This window comes from Rousettus aegyptiacus, unplaced genomic scaffold (genome assembly GCF_014176215.1).
Source record: "Rousettus aegyptiacus isolate mRouAeg1 unplaced genomic scaffold, mRouAeg1.p scaffold_m13_p_4, whole genome shotgun sequence".
Classification (NCBI taxonomy): domain Eukaryota; kingdom Metazoa; phylum Chordata; class Mammalia; order Chiroptera; family Pteropodidae; genus Rousettus; species Rousettus aegyptiacus.
The window spans coordinates 5,891,832-5,910,867 of record NW_023416307.1 but is presented as its reverse complement, the minus strand read 5'-3'; the positions used below and the strand labels follow the sequence as shown (position 1 = coordinate 5,910,867).

General features: G+C 36.4%; 1 protein-coding gene across 8 annotated transcripts in view; it reads left to right on the top strand.

Annotated features, from left to right (window-relative positions):
- ITSN1 (intersectin 1) overlaps positions 1–19,036 on the top strand; it is a 168,718-nt gene that overhangs the window by 74,015 nt on the left and 75,667 nt on the right. For all 8 annotated transcript variants that reach the window (XM_016164086.2, XM_016164082.2, XM_036219831.1 and 5 more), the window contains exons 11-16: positions 631–746; positions 3,716–3,978; positions 5,003–5,152; positions 5,240–5,380; positions 11,400–11,487; positions 11,632–11,771. In XM_016164086.2, coding sequence (XP_016019572.2) covers positions 631–746; positions 3,716–3,978; positions 5,003–5,152; positions 5,240–5,380; positions 11,400–11,487; positions 11,632–11,771 — 898 coding nt within the window. The remainder of the gene's footprint in view (positions 1–630; positions 747–3,715; positions 3,979–5,002; positions 5,153–5,239; positions 5,381–11,399; positions 11,488–11,631; positions 11,772–19,036) is intronic.

Genomic DNA, 19,036 nt, shown 5'->3' with positions numbered 1-19,036 from the left:
GTAAGAATCAGGATGAGAGACTCAACACCGGAAGCTGATAAACAACAATTTAAAAAAGATAGGTAGATCAGTTTAAAAGAGCCGGGTGATGGTTTGAAGAAAAACTAATCAGTAAACTAAGTGGTTTGTCCTGGGGGCTATAAAGTGTAGTCATTTCATGCGTTTATTAAGAGATAGAATGGAGAGACTTTGTAAAGGGAAGAGAGCTACTCCCACTTAACTGAGCTGCTCATCTTCCCTTGGAGGAATTTAACGTTTCATGAAAGGGTAATGGGAACGGCAGGAAATACTTGACTAGCCACTTTATGATTACTCACTAATACAAACCACCTTCCTTTAGGTAAAGGACATTTGGCTCATACAAGAAATTTTATGTGAATTACCCTAATTTTGGTAGTGGTTCTAAATGTTGGAGCATGCTTAGCACTCAGGGTCTGATGACGTTCAACTATGCATTTTTAAAAAACTCTTTGTAAATAGTGAGGATCAAATCTTTATCTTTTTTTTTTCTCGCGATACCATGATATATGGCATAATCTTTAAAAATTCTTTTTCATAAAATCGTTTGCTCAGTTACCTGGAAAGCTTTACGTGACTTTGTTTCTTTTTTCTTCTTTTCCTCAATGGTAGAAGAGTTCGATCAGGCAGTGGCGTATCTGTCATAAGCTCAGCCTCAGTAGATCAGAGGTTACCAGAGGAACCAGCTTTAGAAGATGAACAGCAACAACTAGAAAAGAAATTGCCTGGTAAGGCAGTCTTTACATCTGTGTTATATCATAGAGATTTTCTATTTCCAAGACAAAGATGGAGGAAAAATAAATTTAGCTTTTGATGTTCTTGCTATGTTCCTCTAACTGGCCTTAGTCAGAAAGGAGACACTTTTAATATGCTTTTGGATTTGCATATACGCATAGGAATGAGGACAATATATACTCTGCGAATGCACTCTTGTTTTAGCTTTTAAATTGAAATCCGATTAGTTACTACTAAACAAAAATCTTATAAATGTTATCTATAAAGCACTCAACCCTGTAAGGTGGTTGGTTAATACCACCAGTGCAGAAATAGAATGTCACATTGCTACTATTATTTTTTTATGTTATAGGAGAATTGAAAACAATAACAAAAAGTAATTTTAGATTTAATATGAACCTATTGTAAATAATCATCACTTACAATGGTAAATCCATGATGCTATTTTTTAAAATGTTCTAAGGTGACTATGAATTATTAATAATGAGATGATAGTGGATACTAAGAAGCAAGTGAAATTTATTATGGAGTCTCTTTATGTGAAACACTTTGTCATTTTGCTACATTAAAGTGCTTGGTGGTTAATTGACCTGCTCAGAACATTAGTTCCCCCAGTTTCCTCTTTAAACTGAATTACTTTTTTTTATTCACTGACATACTACTTATTGAAAATGTTCTTTGTGCAAGTACGTTAAGTACGATGAAGAATCTAAATATTAATAATACATGGCCATACCCTCTAGAAGGTTATAATACAATTGAGGATTTAAGATGCCCATATAAACAGTCATCAGAGCAGTGATAAATTTCTGAAGATAGTATCACAGATGCACAGCAGAGCTTACTTACGGCTGGCTGGCAGAGACTGAGAGAGACATGAGAAATGAAATCTCTGTGGAAGAGGTCACGGTTGAGTTGAGACTTGAAGATGAATAGGGTCATAACCAGTGGGATGGAGGAACTGTTCAGGTTGATAATAATGAGAATAAAGACTCAAAGGCAAATAAAGACAGGAGTCCTTAGAATTTTCTTTTTTCTTTTGGTGGTAGACATTCATTTAAAGTTTTGAACAGGCGGTGACATTAGAGCTTTTTGTTCGTGCATTTATTCTTTTAACGGCCATTTATTATGTGCCTCCTATGTATCAGAAATAAGGTCAGATATTGGAATTTAAAGCATTCATAGGGACTTTCATTTTCTTTTTAATCGAAGTAAAATTCACATAACATATAGTTGATCATTTTAAAGTGTGCAGTCCAGTGGCTGTCTTAGTCAGCTTGGACTGTCATAATAAAATACCATAGTCTGGGTGGCTTACACAGCAGAAATTTCTCACAGTTCTGGAGGCAGAAAGTCCAAGAGCAGGGCGCCAAACAGTTCAGTTCCTGCTTGGGACTCTGCTCTTGGCTTGCAGGTGGCTGCCTTCTTGCTATGTCCTCACGTGGCCTTTTTTTTGTTGGTGTGCCCAAGGACAGAGAAAGCCCTCTCTTCCTCCTCTTATAAGGCCACGAATCTCATCATGAGGACCCCACCCTGATGACCTTATTTTAAACCTGATTGCTAAAGCTCCATCTCCAAATATCATCACATTGGGGGTGAGAGCTTCAACCTATGAATTTGGGGGGCCACATTTAGTCCATGACAGTGCCATTTAGTACATTCACAGTACTGTGCAACCACCACCTCTATCTAATTTTAAAACACTTTTATCACTGCAAAAGAAAACTCTGTACTCAGTCACTTTCCAGTCCCCCTTCTCCTCAGCCCCTGGTAACGACCCGTCTGCTTTCTGTCTTTTTTAATTTACCTACTCTAGATTTTTCATATAAATGATATTATACAATGGATGGCCTTTCATGTGTGGCTTCTTTCACTGAGCATAATATTTTTGAGAGTCATCCACCTCGTAGCATGTGAACCTCATTGCTTTCCGAGGCTGAGGGGACTTTCAGTTTTAAGGTGGCCTAGTGAAAGGGCTGCTGCCTGCTCTGAAATTACTAAAGGAGCAAGAAGAGAAAACTGAAGCACATTTGCCATCTTTGATCTCGAATCCCTAACTACAGTGTGTGAGGAAAGTCTGTCTAAGGCAGTGAAGGCCGAACAGGAACGTGGGAATAAGCCAAGAAAAGGCACTCACAGCTACAGATCTCGAGACAGTGGGAAGTGACGGTTCTCAAAATAGATTGGGAACAATGGGGGTGCATGCTACGCGGGCTGGTGAGAGCGAGAGCTCCCCTAGCCGGGAGTTGGTTCCAAGGAGAAGCATGTGAGGCAAACACAAAATCGAATAATAGACAGTGCCGAAAACATAGTAAAGGACATGGAGGGTGGAATTTTAAAAAAATAATACAGTAAAATGGATATGAATAAAGTGTTAGCAAGGATTAGAAAGCAATGATTGACCTGAGAATAATGAATTAGAAAAATATTGTACTGAATGCCATCTGCATAATGATTAGGGCACGTACAGCTTGTTTTTCAGTGTAAAACCCGGGATACCTACATTCCTCCTTTTGCTTTCAGAAATTGCTGTTTCTTAGAATAGAAGACACATCCATGCAGTTATAAGCTAAGTGGAGAGAGGGAGAGATTCATGGTACAGAAGAGATGGGGGTCAATTGCTGGATCAAGGTCATTGAGAAGGGGAAGGACAGAATAACAGGGAAGGAAGGGAGTTGGGTGATGATGCATAATTGCTATAGAAAGATTATTCTGGAAACAGGGTTTGGCATTTTGAACACTATGATATGTCATTCATCATGGAGGGGAGAGTACGTAAGCAGAGGTTAAGCGCAGAGCATTTTCATAGCGCCTATTAACAAGGGCAGAGGCAGAAAGGAAGCTCGGGGAGTTCTGGTTTATGTTTATACTACAAATCGCAACTATGCCATTGAGCTTTTCCTTCCAAAATGGTGTGTTGAGTGCCATGACTTTTCATAATTGTTGGTTCCTTGTTTTAAAGTAACATTTGAAGACAAGAAGCGTGAGAATTTTGAACGCGGCAATCTGGAACTGGAAAAACGAAGGCAGGCTCTGTTGGAGCAACAGCGAAAAGAGCAGGAGCGCCTGGCACAGCTCGAGCGGGCGGAGCAGGAAAGGAAGGAGCGGGAGCGCCAGGAGCAAGAGCGCAGAAGACAGCTGGAGCTGGAGAAGCAGCTGGAGAAGCAGCGGGAGCTGGAGCGGCAGCGGGAGGAGGAGCGGAGGAAGGAGATCGAGCGGAGGGAGGTGAGCAGCGACGGCCAGCGGCCCGCGCAGGCGCTCTGGAACGCCCCCTTATAGAATCACTCAAGTAATACGTAACTACACTCTTTTGTTTTTTCTTTTTACAATTCAGTAGTTTTAGTATATTCACAAAGTCGAGAAATCACCACCACTATGTAATTCCAGAACATTTTCGTCACCAGTTTCGTGCTAAGCGTAACACCCTTAACGAGCTCTGTTAGGTTTTCTGATACATTAGCTTAGGACACATCTTGCTAAGGGCTGCACAAAACAAATGGAAGTAAAGCACAGACGCTCCCAAACACGGTTCAAGGCTGCGGCGGCTCGATGCTGAGATGCCGAGTGTAGTTCCCAGGGAAGGGGCTTGGCGGGGCCGCTCTCGCTACTCGGGGTGCCGCTACTTCTGTAATGGCTTGCCACAAATCAAATGCTGAATATTTTTGTTTTTTACCTTTTTTCATAAAAGCAAAAAGCCTCTTTGGATTTCTTTCATTCAGTTAAAGCAGGTGCTTATGTAGGTCTTTCATAAAAGCGAAGTAGCATAACATGAACTTTTGAAAAGAGGGGATACGTATCCTGTAGTAATTCCTCATTTGATGGAAGAAATGATAATTGCTCATTTGATGGAAAAAAGTTTTTTGTTTGTTTGTTTTTTTCTGTTCTCGAGATTTCGGTTTGATTTTATAAAGACATTTTCTTTGCTCCTTATGAGTCAGTAAATGCGGAAGAACCATTTTATTTAGCGCATCAAGTGTTCTTGAAGGCATAAGCAATTGAATTCTAATGGTCAGATGATCCTGTCTGTTTCCATCTTATGTAAACATGGTAGTTTTTCTAAATATTCTTTTTCCCATAGAGGGAATACTGTATTTGTATAAATGTTGTTTTGCTATTTTGTAATGGAATTTCTTATAATGTTTAATAATACGCCATTCCTGAAAGAAAAGAATTACTACATTATATTTTTTAAGCAACGTAGTATAGTGTAAGAACTGAAAAATTCATCATCTGTTTGTATGTGTCACAGGCTGCAAAACGAGAACTTGAAAGGCAACGACAACTCGAATGGGAACGAAATCGAAGACAAGAACTATTAAATCAAAGAAACAAAGAACAAGAGGACATAGTGGTACTGAAAGCAAAGAAAAAGACTTTGGAATTTGAATTAGAAGCTCTAGTGAGTGAAGTTTGATTATGCTGTGGGAATATATTAACATTGAACAAATAAATGGTAATAATTTTTATTATTTTTCATTTGTTAAAGAATGATAAAAAACATCAACTGGAAGGAAAACTTCAAGATATCAGATGTCGATTGACAACCCAAAGGCAAGAAATTGAGAGTACAAACAAATCCAGAGAGTTGAGAATTGCTGAAATCACCCATCTACAGCAGCAATTACAGGTGAGAAAATATGTCCCTGAGAAGCTTAGCATCAAGCATCTACTGTGTGCTGAGGCTCGGGAAAGTGATGATGTAGTAGACCAGGTCCTTGCCTGAAAAGTAGGTTTTCAAGTAAACGAAGTCAATGTGTCGGCCTGTGTGCCGGGCCAGGCGCTTTTGTAGGCACTGATGATCCATCAGTGAAGAGCAGAGGAGACCCCTGCCCTCATGGAGCTTATCTTCTGTCTGCGAGGCAGACTCACTAACAAAATCAGGCAAGTGTATGTACCCCGTCAGGTGATGAAAAGTGCTCTGGAGGGTGAGTAGAGAAGAGATAGAGAGTGTTGGGTTAGGGAGGGTTCTGATTTTATTTTATTCTATTTTATTTTCTATGATATAATGAGCACTTTTATTTATTTATTTATAATTAATTATTTATTATGGTGACATTGGTTAACGAAATCCAGTAAGTTTCAGGTTTACAATACAGCAGTAAGGCATATATGTTTCATTGTGTGTTCACCGCCCATACTTAGATTTCTTTCTGTCACCTCTTTTACCTCATCTACCTCCCCTTCTCCCCATTGGGGGAGGTTAATTTTAAATAAGGTGGTAAGGACAGGCTTCTCTGTGAGAGTTCCGTTTGAGCAAAGTCTTGAAAGAGAGATGAGCGGCTGAGCCATCTGGCAGAGTGAACTCTAGCAGTGCAGAAGTCCTGTGGCTGTGGCTGGTGTCTGGGATGCAGGTTACAGCAAGGAGACCTCTGCGGTTGGAGAAGGTGGGGCTGGATCATGTAGGACCTTAGTCCGTTCATGGGACTTTGGTGGTACCATGATAGTGACAACAAGGAAGTACAGTTTAAGTGTTTCGGGGGAGTGTGAGAGGTATACGTATAGAGAACAGTTGGGGACGTGATGGAGTTCTATAAGCAGTTCTACTTTTATTTTATTACCTATGCAGAGTTGACCACTAAGTTGTCATAATATCATCCGATCTGGTTTCAGTGTTGTGCTGGGGCAGGGCATCAAATTCATGTCGATGTTGTTCTGCATATCATCGTGAAAGATGATCATTTTTGAACTCTGTGACTTAGCTAGTTTTTTTCAGCATGATGATTTTGAGGCTTATCCATATTGTTGAGTGAATCAGTAGTTCGTTCTTTTTTATCACTGAATAGTATTCCGTTATTTATCCATTTACCTGTTGATTGATATTTGGGTTCTTCCCAGTTCCGGACTTTTCATGAATATGACTGCAGGGATCATTTATTTACAAGTTTTTATGTGGAAATATGTTTTATTTCTCTTAGCAGCTAACTTAGCATTAAATTTTAGGAGTGGAATTTCTGCGTCATATAAGTGTATACTTAGCCCTATAAGAAGCCATAAACTGTTGCCAAAGTGATGACACCGTTTTGCATTCTCGCCAGCAGTTTATGAGTGCTTCACTTGGTCCTCGTCCTTGCCAGCACTTGGTGATGTCATCATTTTTTGTTGTAACATTTCTAGGGGGTGTGTAAAAGTATCTTTCTTTAATTTCCATGTCCCTGAGGACTAATGATGTTGGTCATCACTTCACGTGTGCATTGGCAGGTATCTTCTTGTGTGCGTCTTTTGTGAACAAATCTTTTGCCCATTTTTATTGGATTGTTTATTATATGGAATTGTAAGTTTTTCATTCTCGTAACAAATTCTTTGTCAGATATATGCCTTGCACATATTTTCTCCCAGTCTGTGGCTTGCTCCCACCACCCTCCCCCCCTTTTTTTAATGGTGTTTTTTAAAGGGCCAGAAGTTAAAATTTTTATAAAGGTCAACTTACTAATTTTTACTTTTATGGTTCATGATTTTTGTGTTCTACCTAAAAAATCTTTGACCATTCCAAGACTGCAGATATTTTCTCTTATATTTTCTTCTGGGAGTTTTGTAGTTTTATTTACATGTTTAGATTTATCATCCATTTAAAGGTGATCTTTATATAAGGTAAGGGGTGAAGTTCATTTTTTTCCCATACCAATGCCCAGTTGTTTTTTAACAACATTTATTGCAAACACTATCATTTTCCCCATTGAATTACCTTGGGAGCTTGTTGAAAGTCAATTGACTATATTTGTAACTGTCTAGACTCTTCTGTTCCACTGATCTATGTCTATCCTTTCACTAGTCCTCACTCTGTTGATAACTGTAGCTTTGGAATAATTTTTTAAATGAATTACTGTGAGATCGTCGATTTTTTTTTCAAATTATTTTGACTATTTCAGGTCCTTTACATTTCCACATAAGTTTTAGAATCAGTTTTTCAGTTTTTACAAAAATACTTAGAATTTTGTTTGGCATTTATTGAATTTATAGATCAGTTTGGGAAGAATTAACATCTGGACAATGTTGAATCTTATATTTCTCAATTTTATTTAGGTTTTTATATTATATATTTCTCTCAACAGTGTTTTGTGGTTTCCAGAGTATACGTATTGTACATATTTTGTAAAGCTTAAAACCTAAGTATTTCCTGGTTTTTGATGTTATTTCAATTTCCAATTTGATGCCAATATATAGAAATAGAATTTATTTTTATGTATCGACCATCTATCTACAATATTGCTTAACATATTTGTTCTGATAGGTTTTTTTTAGCTTCCTTAGAATTTCTGTGTACATAAACATTGTCTGTAAATAAAGAAAGCTTTATTTTTTACTTTTCAATCTATATACATTTTCTTTTCTTGTCTTAACTGCATTGATCACAACCTCTGGCACTGTGCTGAGTAGAAATGGTGAAAGTCTTGTTTTTGATCTTAGGAGTGAAAGATTCAGTCTTCACGGTTAAGTATGATCTTAACTGTAGGTTTTTTGGGAGATGCCCTTTACCAGGCCGAGGGACCGCCCTCTTGTTCCTTTATTACTGAGAGTCTTTATCACGAACAGGTGTCACATTCGGTCATAGGACTTTTTTTTCTGCATCTATTGAGATGTTTTCTTTTCTTTTCTTTTCTTTTCTTTTTTTACCCTCTTTGTTAATATAATGATTTATCCCGGTTGAAATTTGAATGTTAGACAAACCTTCCATTCCTGGGATAAACCACACTTGGTCATGGTGTATTATCATTAAAAAAATATTTTACTAGATTAAATTTGCTATTATTGTTAAGGATGTTTTTATTTAAATTTAGTGGAGTATTAGCTTATAGTTTTCTTGTAATGTCCTTGTCTAATTTTGGTTTTAGGATAATAAATTTGAAAAGAAGTTGGAGAACATTCTTTGTTTTCTACTTTCTAAAAATGTTTGTGTCGACAGATATTTCTTCTTTAAATTTTGGTGTCATTCACCTAGGCTTAGAACTTTCTGTGTAGTAGGACTTTTAATTGTAAAAATTATTCAGTAGTTATAGGGCTGTTTGGATTTTGTTTATTCTTGAGTCTACTTTGATAATTTGTATCTTTCAATGAGTTTATCCATTTTATCTAAGTTATCAAATTTATCTGTATAAAGTTGTTTATAATAGTCTCTTCTTCTTTGGAAGCGTAGTATCTCTAGTGGTGTCACTTCTTTCATTCCTGGTATTTTCTTTCCCCCTCCAAATCTTCCTCTCCCTTCGCCCCAGCCTTCTCTTCCTCCTCTTTTTTCTCCATCAATTTAGCTAGAACTTTATTGGTTTTATTGATTTTTTTTTTTAAATAAGCTCTTGGTTTTACTGATTTTTTTCCTCTGTGGTATGTCTGTTTTCTATTTCATTTATTGAGGCTCTTTATTATTTTTTTCCATCTACTTATTTTTGGTTTAATTTGCTTTTCCTTAGCTTCATTAGGAGGAAGCTTACATTATTGAATTTGGACCTTTATTAATTTCTGATGTAAACATTTTAAGCTATAAATTTCCTCCTAAGCATTGTCATAGCCATATGTCCCAAATTTTTAATATGCTGTGTTTTCGTATTAATTCAAATCTTTTTTGACTTCTTTTACCATTTCTTCATTGATAAATTTAGGATTATGCTCTATAGTTTCTAAATATTTAGATTTTTTTCCCCCAAATATCTGACCGATTTCTAATTTATTTCTGTTATGATCTATGCGCGTACTCTGTCTGGTTTCAATTCTTTTCAGTCCTTTTAAGTTTATTGGGACTTGCTTTATGATTCAGCGTGCGATCTGTCTTGGTGACAATTTCACATGCTCTTGTAAAGAGTGTATACTCTGTTGTCGTTGGGCAGAGTGTCGCCTAAGCATCAGTCAGCTCAGGTCGATTCATGGCGTTTCCGTCTTCTGTGTCGTCACCGATTTCGTGCGTTCATTCCGCTGCTGAGAGAGGAGTGTCGGCATCTCTAACAGTATCAATTTGTCTGTTTTCCTTTCAGTTCTGTCAACTGTCGTTTCATGTACTTTGAAGTCCTAATCAATTCGGGATGTTTGGATAAGACGTATGATGTAAATAGTATGAGACGTTTAGTGCTAGAAATTATTTGGAAATATTAAAAAATACATGCATCTTTTCTATATGGTAGCTCTCTCTGTATGTCTTTCATCAACTCTCTATGAGAAATTTCATAAAATATTCCCTTGGAAAATGTAGGCGTTAACAGCCATGGGCTTATTTATTATCTCACTGAATGCGCTGTGACTAAACATGTTTTTATTATTTAAAATTGACACTTAGCATGTTCTTGTATTGATAACCAAATACAAATCAGAGTTCCCGAAAAAATGGTGAAGTGAAAGATAATACATGGTTTGAAGAAAACCAGGTACCTAGTAAGCAATGAGATTAGTTCCCTTTCCTGACTGGAATTAGCAGATGCTTGGTATGCAAGTGAGTCAGGTAGCCAGCCATTCATATCGATTCGACTCATTTTAGAAACTTGGGTTGGCATTTCAAAGTAATGTTTAAAGTAAAACAATCTCACTGATCTGAGTCAGGCTTCGTCTTGACACTTAATTGTTTGTCTTAGTTCAGGGAGAAAACTTTGGTGTTGGATAAGGAGGCCCTGCCTTAATTTGGTGAGCAGAGTAAGAGAAGCTCAGTTGGCTGTGCTTTTCGGAAAAACAATCTGATTTGTGTATTCTATTTTGTCCAGATTTTGGGTGTGTGTGTGGGGATTATTAATATGAAAAGATGCTTCCAAATCCTCTCTGTTGAGCTAAATTTTTCTACTATTCAGGCACATTGTATACAAAGATTTATTACACACAAGCCAGGTAAATCTAAAGATGGTAGTTTGAAAAAGGACTGATTCTTAGCCTCTGATGAAAACTTTTAATTAAGGCATTTTTATTTTTCAAACCAAAATCAGTACATACAGATCTTTTTTTTAAAATCAAGATAAAAATAAAAGTCAGTGTCAAGTATTCCCTATTATATGCTACAAAGGCTGTCATTTTACTGAAATGTATAGAAACTATATAGGATAATTTCACAGGTCACAGTGTGGTTTAGCTTTTTTCTTAGGTCAGTTAAGAAATAGTTTGTACAAGATTTTATGTCTGCCTTTTGAAAATTGTAGCTCCATCTCGAGCGATGGAAAACATGTGGCAGCTCAGATTCTTGTTAAAAATCTCTTTGTTTCCAACTTCAGTTGTGTAGTAAATAAACCTCAGTTATTTACTGAGTCCTATGAAGTATCAAAGTTCAGAATAGAATGGTTTCTCTTAAACTACTGAGTCAGTTTACAGACAACAGGGTCACTGCAATTGCATTTGATCCCAGTGCAATTGAGATCATTGCTTTCAGTTTCCTCCACTGAGTACATTTTTTTTAAGCTTCTAAATAGGCAGTAAGTCAACAAAAATTTAAGAAATATCAAGGGAGCTATAACTGTCTTAACTTTATTTCAGTGAAAAACGTTTGGCAAACAGTGAATTCATTGGCAAGAAAGGAGGAATCGCCCTGACTAGCGATTAAATGCCGTTTCACCCATAGAGGATTTGAGATGAGATTAGAAGAATCATTGAGGAGCCAAAAAACTGACTTGTGACTGCTTGGACGTTGAATCCACACCTAGAAGTTTCCCGCCCCCCATTCACTGTTGTTCCCCCATCTCTCCTAGGAGTCTCAGCAAATGCTTGGAAGACTTATTCCAGAAAAGCAGATACTCAATGACCAATTAAAACAAGTTCAGCAGAACAGTTTGCACAGTAGGTGTTTTGTTTTTAAAATTGTCCTTTTCATTTTTCACTGAGAAGAATTTTTTTTTAAGCGAAAAGGGAACATCAAAAATGATTTTTCCTCACTGCCAGCTTTTTTTTTTTTTAAACTATTACAATGTTTTTCTAAAATAGGAGATTCACTTCTTACACTCAAAAGAGCCTTAGAAGCAAAAGAACTAGCTCGGCAGCAGCTACGAGACCAACTGGATGAAGTTGAGAAAGAAACTAGATCGAAACTACAGGAGATTGATATTTTCAACAATCAGCTGAAGGTAATTATTCTGTGTGTTCCTACATGTATGTCCTACTACCCTTCAATTTTTCTAATCGATGATTAGTTGATATTTAATCCCAGGCAGAAAAATTTGTTTTGCTGTTTCATGAGCCTTCTTGAAAGCCTTCGCATCTATAGATGAACATTACATAATCTAAATCACATTTTTCTCCTTTAGAATATAAAAATGAATTCGGCATCTATACACTAGGGCCGAGTGAGTGGACCCACCATGACATCTGTCTCTAACCTGAATATCATGTTTACGCATCTCTATCCCTCTGTTTGTTGATAACTGCATCGAGTTGAATTCCAAAAGCGAGGCCTCAGAAGCTTTGTCTTTCTCATGTTCTTCGTTTTAGGTCCCTACTAAAAAGGGATTGCTTTCCCTTTTAAAACTAAGGATTTTTCTGCCACTTCTTACCTTCAGGGTTGTGCTTGAATGTAGATCTTTATTTTGTTGCTTCAATTTTAAAATTTTTATTATTTAATGGAGTAATTACTTTTGTCTCTGGCAGAAGTAGTGTGTGGTTTTGTCCCATTACACAGTAAAATTCAGGAAAATGCCAAAACTCTTAGGGAATGTAAAGGTGATTATCACAGCCTTCTTCTGATTTGATGCTTTCAAGTTTAACTTTACAACTTTATCATCATAGGAATGTTAATGCTTACCTTATAATAATACCACAATGCAAGTAATTCATTTTCTAGCAGCAGCGATCATATACTTTAGATTTGAGTAGATATTGGTGTTTTTATCAGTTACGTTCTTAAATTGGATATTTCACATTTTTCAGATATTTATTTTCCTTTTCTAATTTAAACCTTTAAGTTAATTTAGCTTTTGTAACTAGGAAAAAAAGTAAAGCTATTCCTTATTACTAAAAATAGAAAGAAATTAGAAAGCATATTTGAGATTTTTAGTTGAACTTCGAATTGAGATTCCAGGCCAAACTGTCTAGACATCTGCATTTGAGGTATTCGTGCCGTTTCCCCCTTCCCTGCACCCCTAATAGGTAATGAACTTTCTCAGCTGTACAATTCCAGGAAAGTGCTCTTAGGAGAAATATGGTTTGAGTGAACTTAGTGTTTTCCTTCGCTTTGCTGTCATGCTTAACATAGAATGTGTGTGTGTTCGTGCTATACATATATGTTCTGTATTTGTACATATATGATTACATGTGCTATGTAAATATTGGAAATACAGATGTAAGTGCTCTGTCTCCGGAATAAGCACAGTAGAAATGACAGCGTTGACTCTCATTGTGACTTGCTTCTGTTTCAAGCAAAAAGAACATGATACCGTTTGCAGGCTCACAGTGCTTTTTAATAGTCTCGGAATATAAACCTTTAAGTATTCAGGTGTCTTCCGAACGCAAGCAATAGTCCAGATTTCTGTCTTAATCTTAAGATTCTCTTTTAATTTACAACAAGGAGGGAGAGGGATTTTTTTTTTTAAGTTTTCTTTTTCTAGAAATTTGACTCACAAAAGTTCACATATTAGAAAATGATACTCTAGTGGATGACTTTTTACAAAGTCCTAGACGATTTATGGATGGTTTTTGGCTCTCGAATTGCTGTTGCCATTGCTAGAGAGGACACCCTTCAAATGGGCTGAGATTCACTCTTTCTGTGTGACTAACGTTGCCTTCAGTATTAGAGAGTTGCTTATACAAAGGCTAATTTTAGCCCTTTATCCCAGTAACCTTTTTTTTCCCAAATATACTGATTTTTAAATAAGAACATTTCTTTCTGTTTTAATTTTTATTTCGGTTTCCCATTATTATTTTACATGGATGCGGAGAGTAAAAAAAATTCACAAGCCTTTATAGCTATGTTGCTTTGTTATTTAAGGACCTATTTGGAGGGCTTAGAGTTATAGTGCCTCACAATTATTAACTTCTAGTGTTCCTCTAAAACCTGTTGAAACCAAAACAGAAATAGTTCAATTGAAAAATCAAAAGATTTATATAATTCGATCGAGACAACTCAGAGGCAAATTTAAAATTTGGTCTCTGTCTCCTGTGTACTGTTCTTTGTTGTAGCCACATCGGAAAACATGAAGCATTTTGTTTCTGACTCGAGAGCATGTGTTCATTAACAGCTGTGATCTCTTATAAGATGAGGCAGACCAGGAGAGCGAGTTTTCTGACTTTGGGGATTGCTTCACGCCTCTCTTGCTGCAGCCGTGCCTTAACAGCATCCCCACTAATGATGCAAAAAGCACTTCTACCTTGCTGGGAGTAAAACACATCTGATTTGATGGTGTGGATTTGCAATCTCCTAAACCTTCCTCTCCGAAAAGCAAACCTGCTGGAGAGTACAGAAAAGAAGTTAGGACTTAGCAGTTTTATTTATATCCATGTAGATGGTTCACCTAGAAAAAGAAAGTGTGATTCACTCAATACTGGACACTGGAGAAATACCTTATGAAGTGAAAAAACCAATTTTCGTGTTTCTTTGATACAAAGCTATTTGCAATAAGCCATTTACTTATTTTGAAGCACAAAGTCATATCCAGTACATTCTGTAATTTCTTCCTCCTTAAAAAACCATACTCTCTGATTTAGTCCTTTCTACCAGATACCTTGTTCAGACTCATTCTTCTTTTGAGGGTCTCCCTTTTCCTCCAGTTCAGAAAGAATTGCACTCCTGCCTCCTCACCCAAGTTCTGATAACCAATGACGGAAATTCTCAAGTCATTAATTAAAGAGGGAAAAAAAAATAGTTTTACAGTCAGGTTAATAGGTGTTTGTTTCATATACGTGGCAACATATTGAAAATATAAAGCATATTTAAGGTTACGGTCGGTGGTGGTTAAGCGACTGCAGGTCCAGCCTGTGGAACATAAGGTCTCTAGAGTCTTGGACCTTTATGTTTCTGTCTAATCTCAGAGAAATGAGGACTCATTCTTACCGTTCAGAAAAGACTATTTATCATGCATTTTAATAGACATTTACTTTATAGGTGTGATATTTTTATATTCCAGAATGATCCCAGGACACATAGCGTTGTTTTTCTAATTTATCACCCCAAACCAAGAATTACTTGAGAAAGGAAACAGGAAAATTACTGTAGCAAATACACCTTGCTTTTTGTACATCTGTAGAAGAGGAGAGAGTGGGAGAAGGGGAGAAACGATGGCACCCTGAGATACTGAGGCTCTTACGCTAAGATCTCCTTTGTACTTTTGCTGCCTTTTATGTAAACAGTAAACTTCAGCTTTCTGATTATCAAATAAAAGTATTCAACCGGTGATTTAACCAGAAAGAACTGATTTTGGCAGTAATTATTGCTAGCATCAATTAATACTTCCTAATCAGTTCAGTAGAACAAATTTGTTCACCATAATTTTCTGCTTTTAAAATATACCCTATATGCAGCAAATCTTTTATGCTAAGGAGTCAGTAGCCTTCTCATATTCATATTCTAGAAACATCAATTCGAAATTATTATATATGACTTTCTCTTTTTACCTCATTTTATAGGAAAATAAAAACTTTCAACGTTTTTTGAAGAATCTGTCTAAAGAACAGTCATTCTGATAATTGTTTTTCTTACATACAGTGCTTAGTTATGGGCATAAAATTACGGTTCTAACAGATATAAAATAACATTAATAATAGGGGCTTTTGGACAGTTGCACTTGACTTCACTTGGCCCATGGCAATGTTAGTCGTTTCTGTAAACCTTCCTTGACACCAATAGCCTAATGTTCTGTATTTTAATATCTTACCTATATAGAGCAGCATTGTAAAGTATAGCTTCTCATTCTCAAGCCTCCATTGAAATGGATACCAAGGAAAGAGAATCTGCCCCATAAAGAGACCAGGTGTTGTGTTTCACGTTGAAAAGCTGAGTCCTCATTCGTCCCCGTCTAGTCGGTCTGTGCTGGACAAGTCCTAATGTGAATGGCGTTATACATTTGAGCATTTCATTCTTCCAGTCAGTGGCAGTGGAGGAGGCAGTGTCGCAGAGCCTGGCAGTTCTCCTGGGCTGTGTCATCCACTTAGACTTCTTTCTAAAGGTCTCCATGCCCCACTCAGGCAATGCATATCTTTCTCCGGCTAAGAATGATGAACCGTCTCCAGCTCTGTGCTTCAGTTTCCCCCATGCAGATGAGTGCTCAGTGTCTAAGATAGCCTTCACCGTGACATGCTAAGCCTCCTTTGTAAAAGCTGATAGTGATCAGTTACTGTGAATTGTGGCGTATGAGTGCATCTTTCCTCTTGACAAAGCGTGCGTGTGATGGAGGAAGCTCCTAATTACAGTCTGGATAAGGTCCTGTATACTGTAGTCCTGTCTTTATAACAAGCATCGTAGATTCTTGAATTTGCCACTTGGCTACAAAAATTTAAAAGAGAACACTCAGTGATTATTTTGTTTATATGCATATTTCCATCATATGGGAAGCAGTATTATAGTCAGTATACTGTCACAAAAGTGGACAGTATTTTCTTAGCAAAATTTGAGTAGGGCTAATTCAGAATTCAGAATTATATTCTTTAATATACTTGGGAAATCCAGGCTTCCTAAATTAGACACAAGAGACCATTGGAAATATAAATTCTGCCTGTAACGATACCTGTCTTAAAAATTGCTCCTAGGAACTGAATTGTTGAAATGAGAATGCTAGTTATAATGAATAAGGTTCTCGGCCTAACTGAGGCTTTTATGCTCTTGGTTTCAGACACTCGCTTTCATGGCAGGCTCATTCATTATGAAGGCAGTGAAAGGCAAAATGTTTAGCAACCAGGGGAAAAAAGAAAAGAGCTGGAGAAGGAACTGCAGAACAGAATGAGAAGTCAGGAAAAAAATGCATGCGAAGGGAAACAAGGAAAGAAAAAGATCCAGGAAGAGGAGATGCAGAGACAGCAAGAGAAATCAGTGTGAATTCAAATAACAACGTTGTTTTCTCATATCGGTAGAATAACAATTGGCTGCTTCATGGTTTGCTATCTTATTTGATTCAAGATTAAATTTTATTTTTACCTCTATGATTGTTTTGAAAAGACCTTTTCTGCCCAGAAGTAATAAAATTCTCTCTCATTCAATTTGTGATTGTGGAAACTTTACACAGATTCCTTGAATGTAGGAAAATAATTAGAACACTCCCAAGTCTCAAAATAGCTAACAGATGTTGCATATTAGATTCCATGCCATCCCAGTAGGCTTTTTGGTCAATTGGGTTGAGATTTTTAGTTATAGTGTGGGGGTTTTGTTTTGTTTTGTTTTTTGAGATTAAAAAATATTTAACAAAAAAATGATTTGGGAAAGAGAAAAAAGCAAAGCTCAATCTTTTGAAAAAATGTTTTCTTTTTTAATTCTCTTGTCTAGCCAAACCCCTTGACAATTTTATCTTTTAGAATGACAGGCATTTAAAATAATGGGATGTTGCTTTGTAAATAAAGCTGAGACACTTTGGGAAAACTCAAACTTTCGGGACAAAATGGAGTCAGTTTCTCTTTCTGGTACCGTAAGGAAAACATGGGAGAAGATTCTTCAGTAGCTCTTCTACTACAGAGAGGACAGGATTTTCTAGCTCTTTTCCCCTTTCTGTCCACCTAACCCCTCGCCCCTTCTCACACAGGTACACGTTTACACACGTGCACACACCACACTACACTCATGCCCCAGTGCATTTCTCTTTGGCTCTCCAGTAGCACTTAGGATACACTGACTGCCAGTTCGTGGCTTGGGGAATTGGACTTATTATTTGGTTGAATATTGACTTCATATTTAGAAGTAATATTTAAAATATCTTTAAACATTAGTATATTCTTTCTTTGCTTTTAAATAACTGATATATTTTTTATACTCCCACTTTTAATGCATCAAGAATGAACACATTTTATAATTTTTTGATAAATGTAGTATCGATGTACCTTGATTTCAGTACAATTTCTGTTTTGAAATACTTAGTTATTTTTCAGATTTTTCTACCCAGGTACAAGCTTCCCTATCCTCATTGGGTTTGTCGATTGCCTTTTAAAAATAGCTTTCAATTTGTTTCATAGCCACTTAATTGGGATAAGTTACTGTAATTAAGACTCAAAAGGCCTTTTAAAAATTCTGATATCGTGTGCTACGTAATATCCCTGGGTGAGAAATAAAGTGATGTTTATTTTATATACAAGCACTCCTCCGTAGGTATTAGGTTAAGACAGAGCAAAACCCTGAAATTTCCACTGCTGATTCCTAGAACAGTTTCCTATGAGGTCCATTTAATATTAATGCTACAAAGATTATTATAAATATAAGAGATGTGTCCTTATTTTGATTTTTAGTGTTGGATTCATGAATTTCAAGTAATTAATCAAAGGATGTTTGTTTTTGTCTCTCTTTTCCGAGGCAGCCTGAGGCAAAAATCAGAAGCAGAGTAATTCTTCAAAAAAGTTACGTGGCCAAATTAGCAGTAAATTTCCATTAAGCGCTGGTCTTTTTTAGGTCCCCTTATTGCTAGTTACTTTTTTTCTTCCTTCACCAGCCTTTATGCAAAGTAATGTTCATGAAATGGAATCCCATACATATTGTTCAGGTGGATTCTTCTCTATATTTCAAGTACTATTACCTTACAAAAAACATCTATTTTTGAGTGTCTATAAAACTAAATGAAGGAGAAACAGTCACAGTTTTTAATTCAAGTGATTCTGTGCCCCTTTCATAGCAATAGAATAACTATTAGTAAACTTGAAAGTGAGCCATATTTCTCAGGGCAAAAAGTTGGATCTTCTTGAGTATTCAATTTGTCAAGCATATTGCTTTTGAAATACTTTGGCTATATGCCATAGGATGTCCAAAGATGTTTTATGGTGTAAATATCTTAATTTTTTACGGGAAATAAGTGACTTTTCCCTCTTGGTTGAAGGAATAAAATTAAAAAGCAAGCTGATTTTCACTTACCTTAATACAAGACAGAATCTTTATTTGCTAGTCATTTTCTTACTATGGATTATAATCTATGTTTGATCAAAGACCCTTTTGAGAATCAAATAAAGCTTTCTCTGCAAGAAAAATACTAATTACCCCAATTTTACATGCAGTTTATAGTGTTTGCAGAGCCAAAGCTTATTCATAGATCATGGTTAAGAAACTCTGCTGTATCTTAGAATTCTGTAGATATTATTGGTGATAAAAATCTAATTTTAATTTATATATACTACACATTTTATTGGATTTTTATTTTTCCCATATATTTGTTTGTAACATGTAGCAAAACCTTCTTGAATGTACACTTAATAATTTATTCATTAAGAAAGGTAT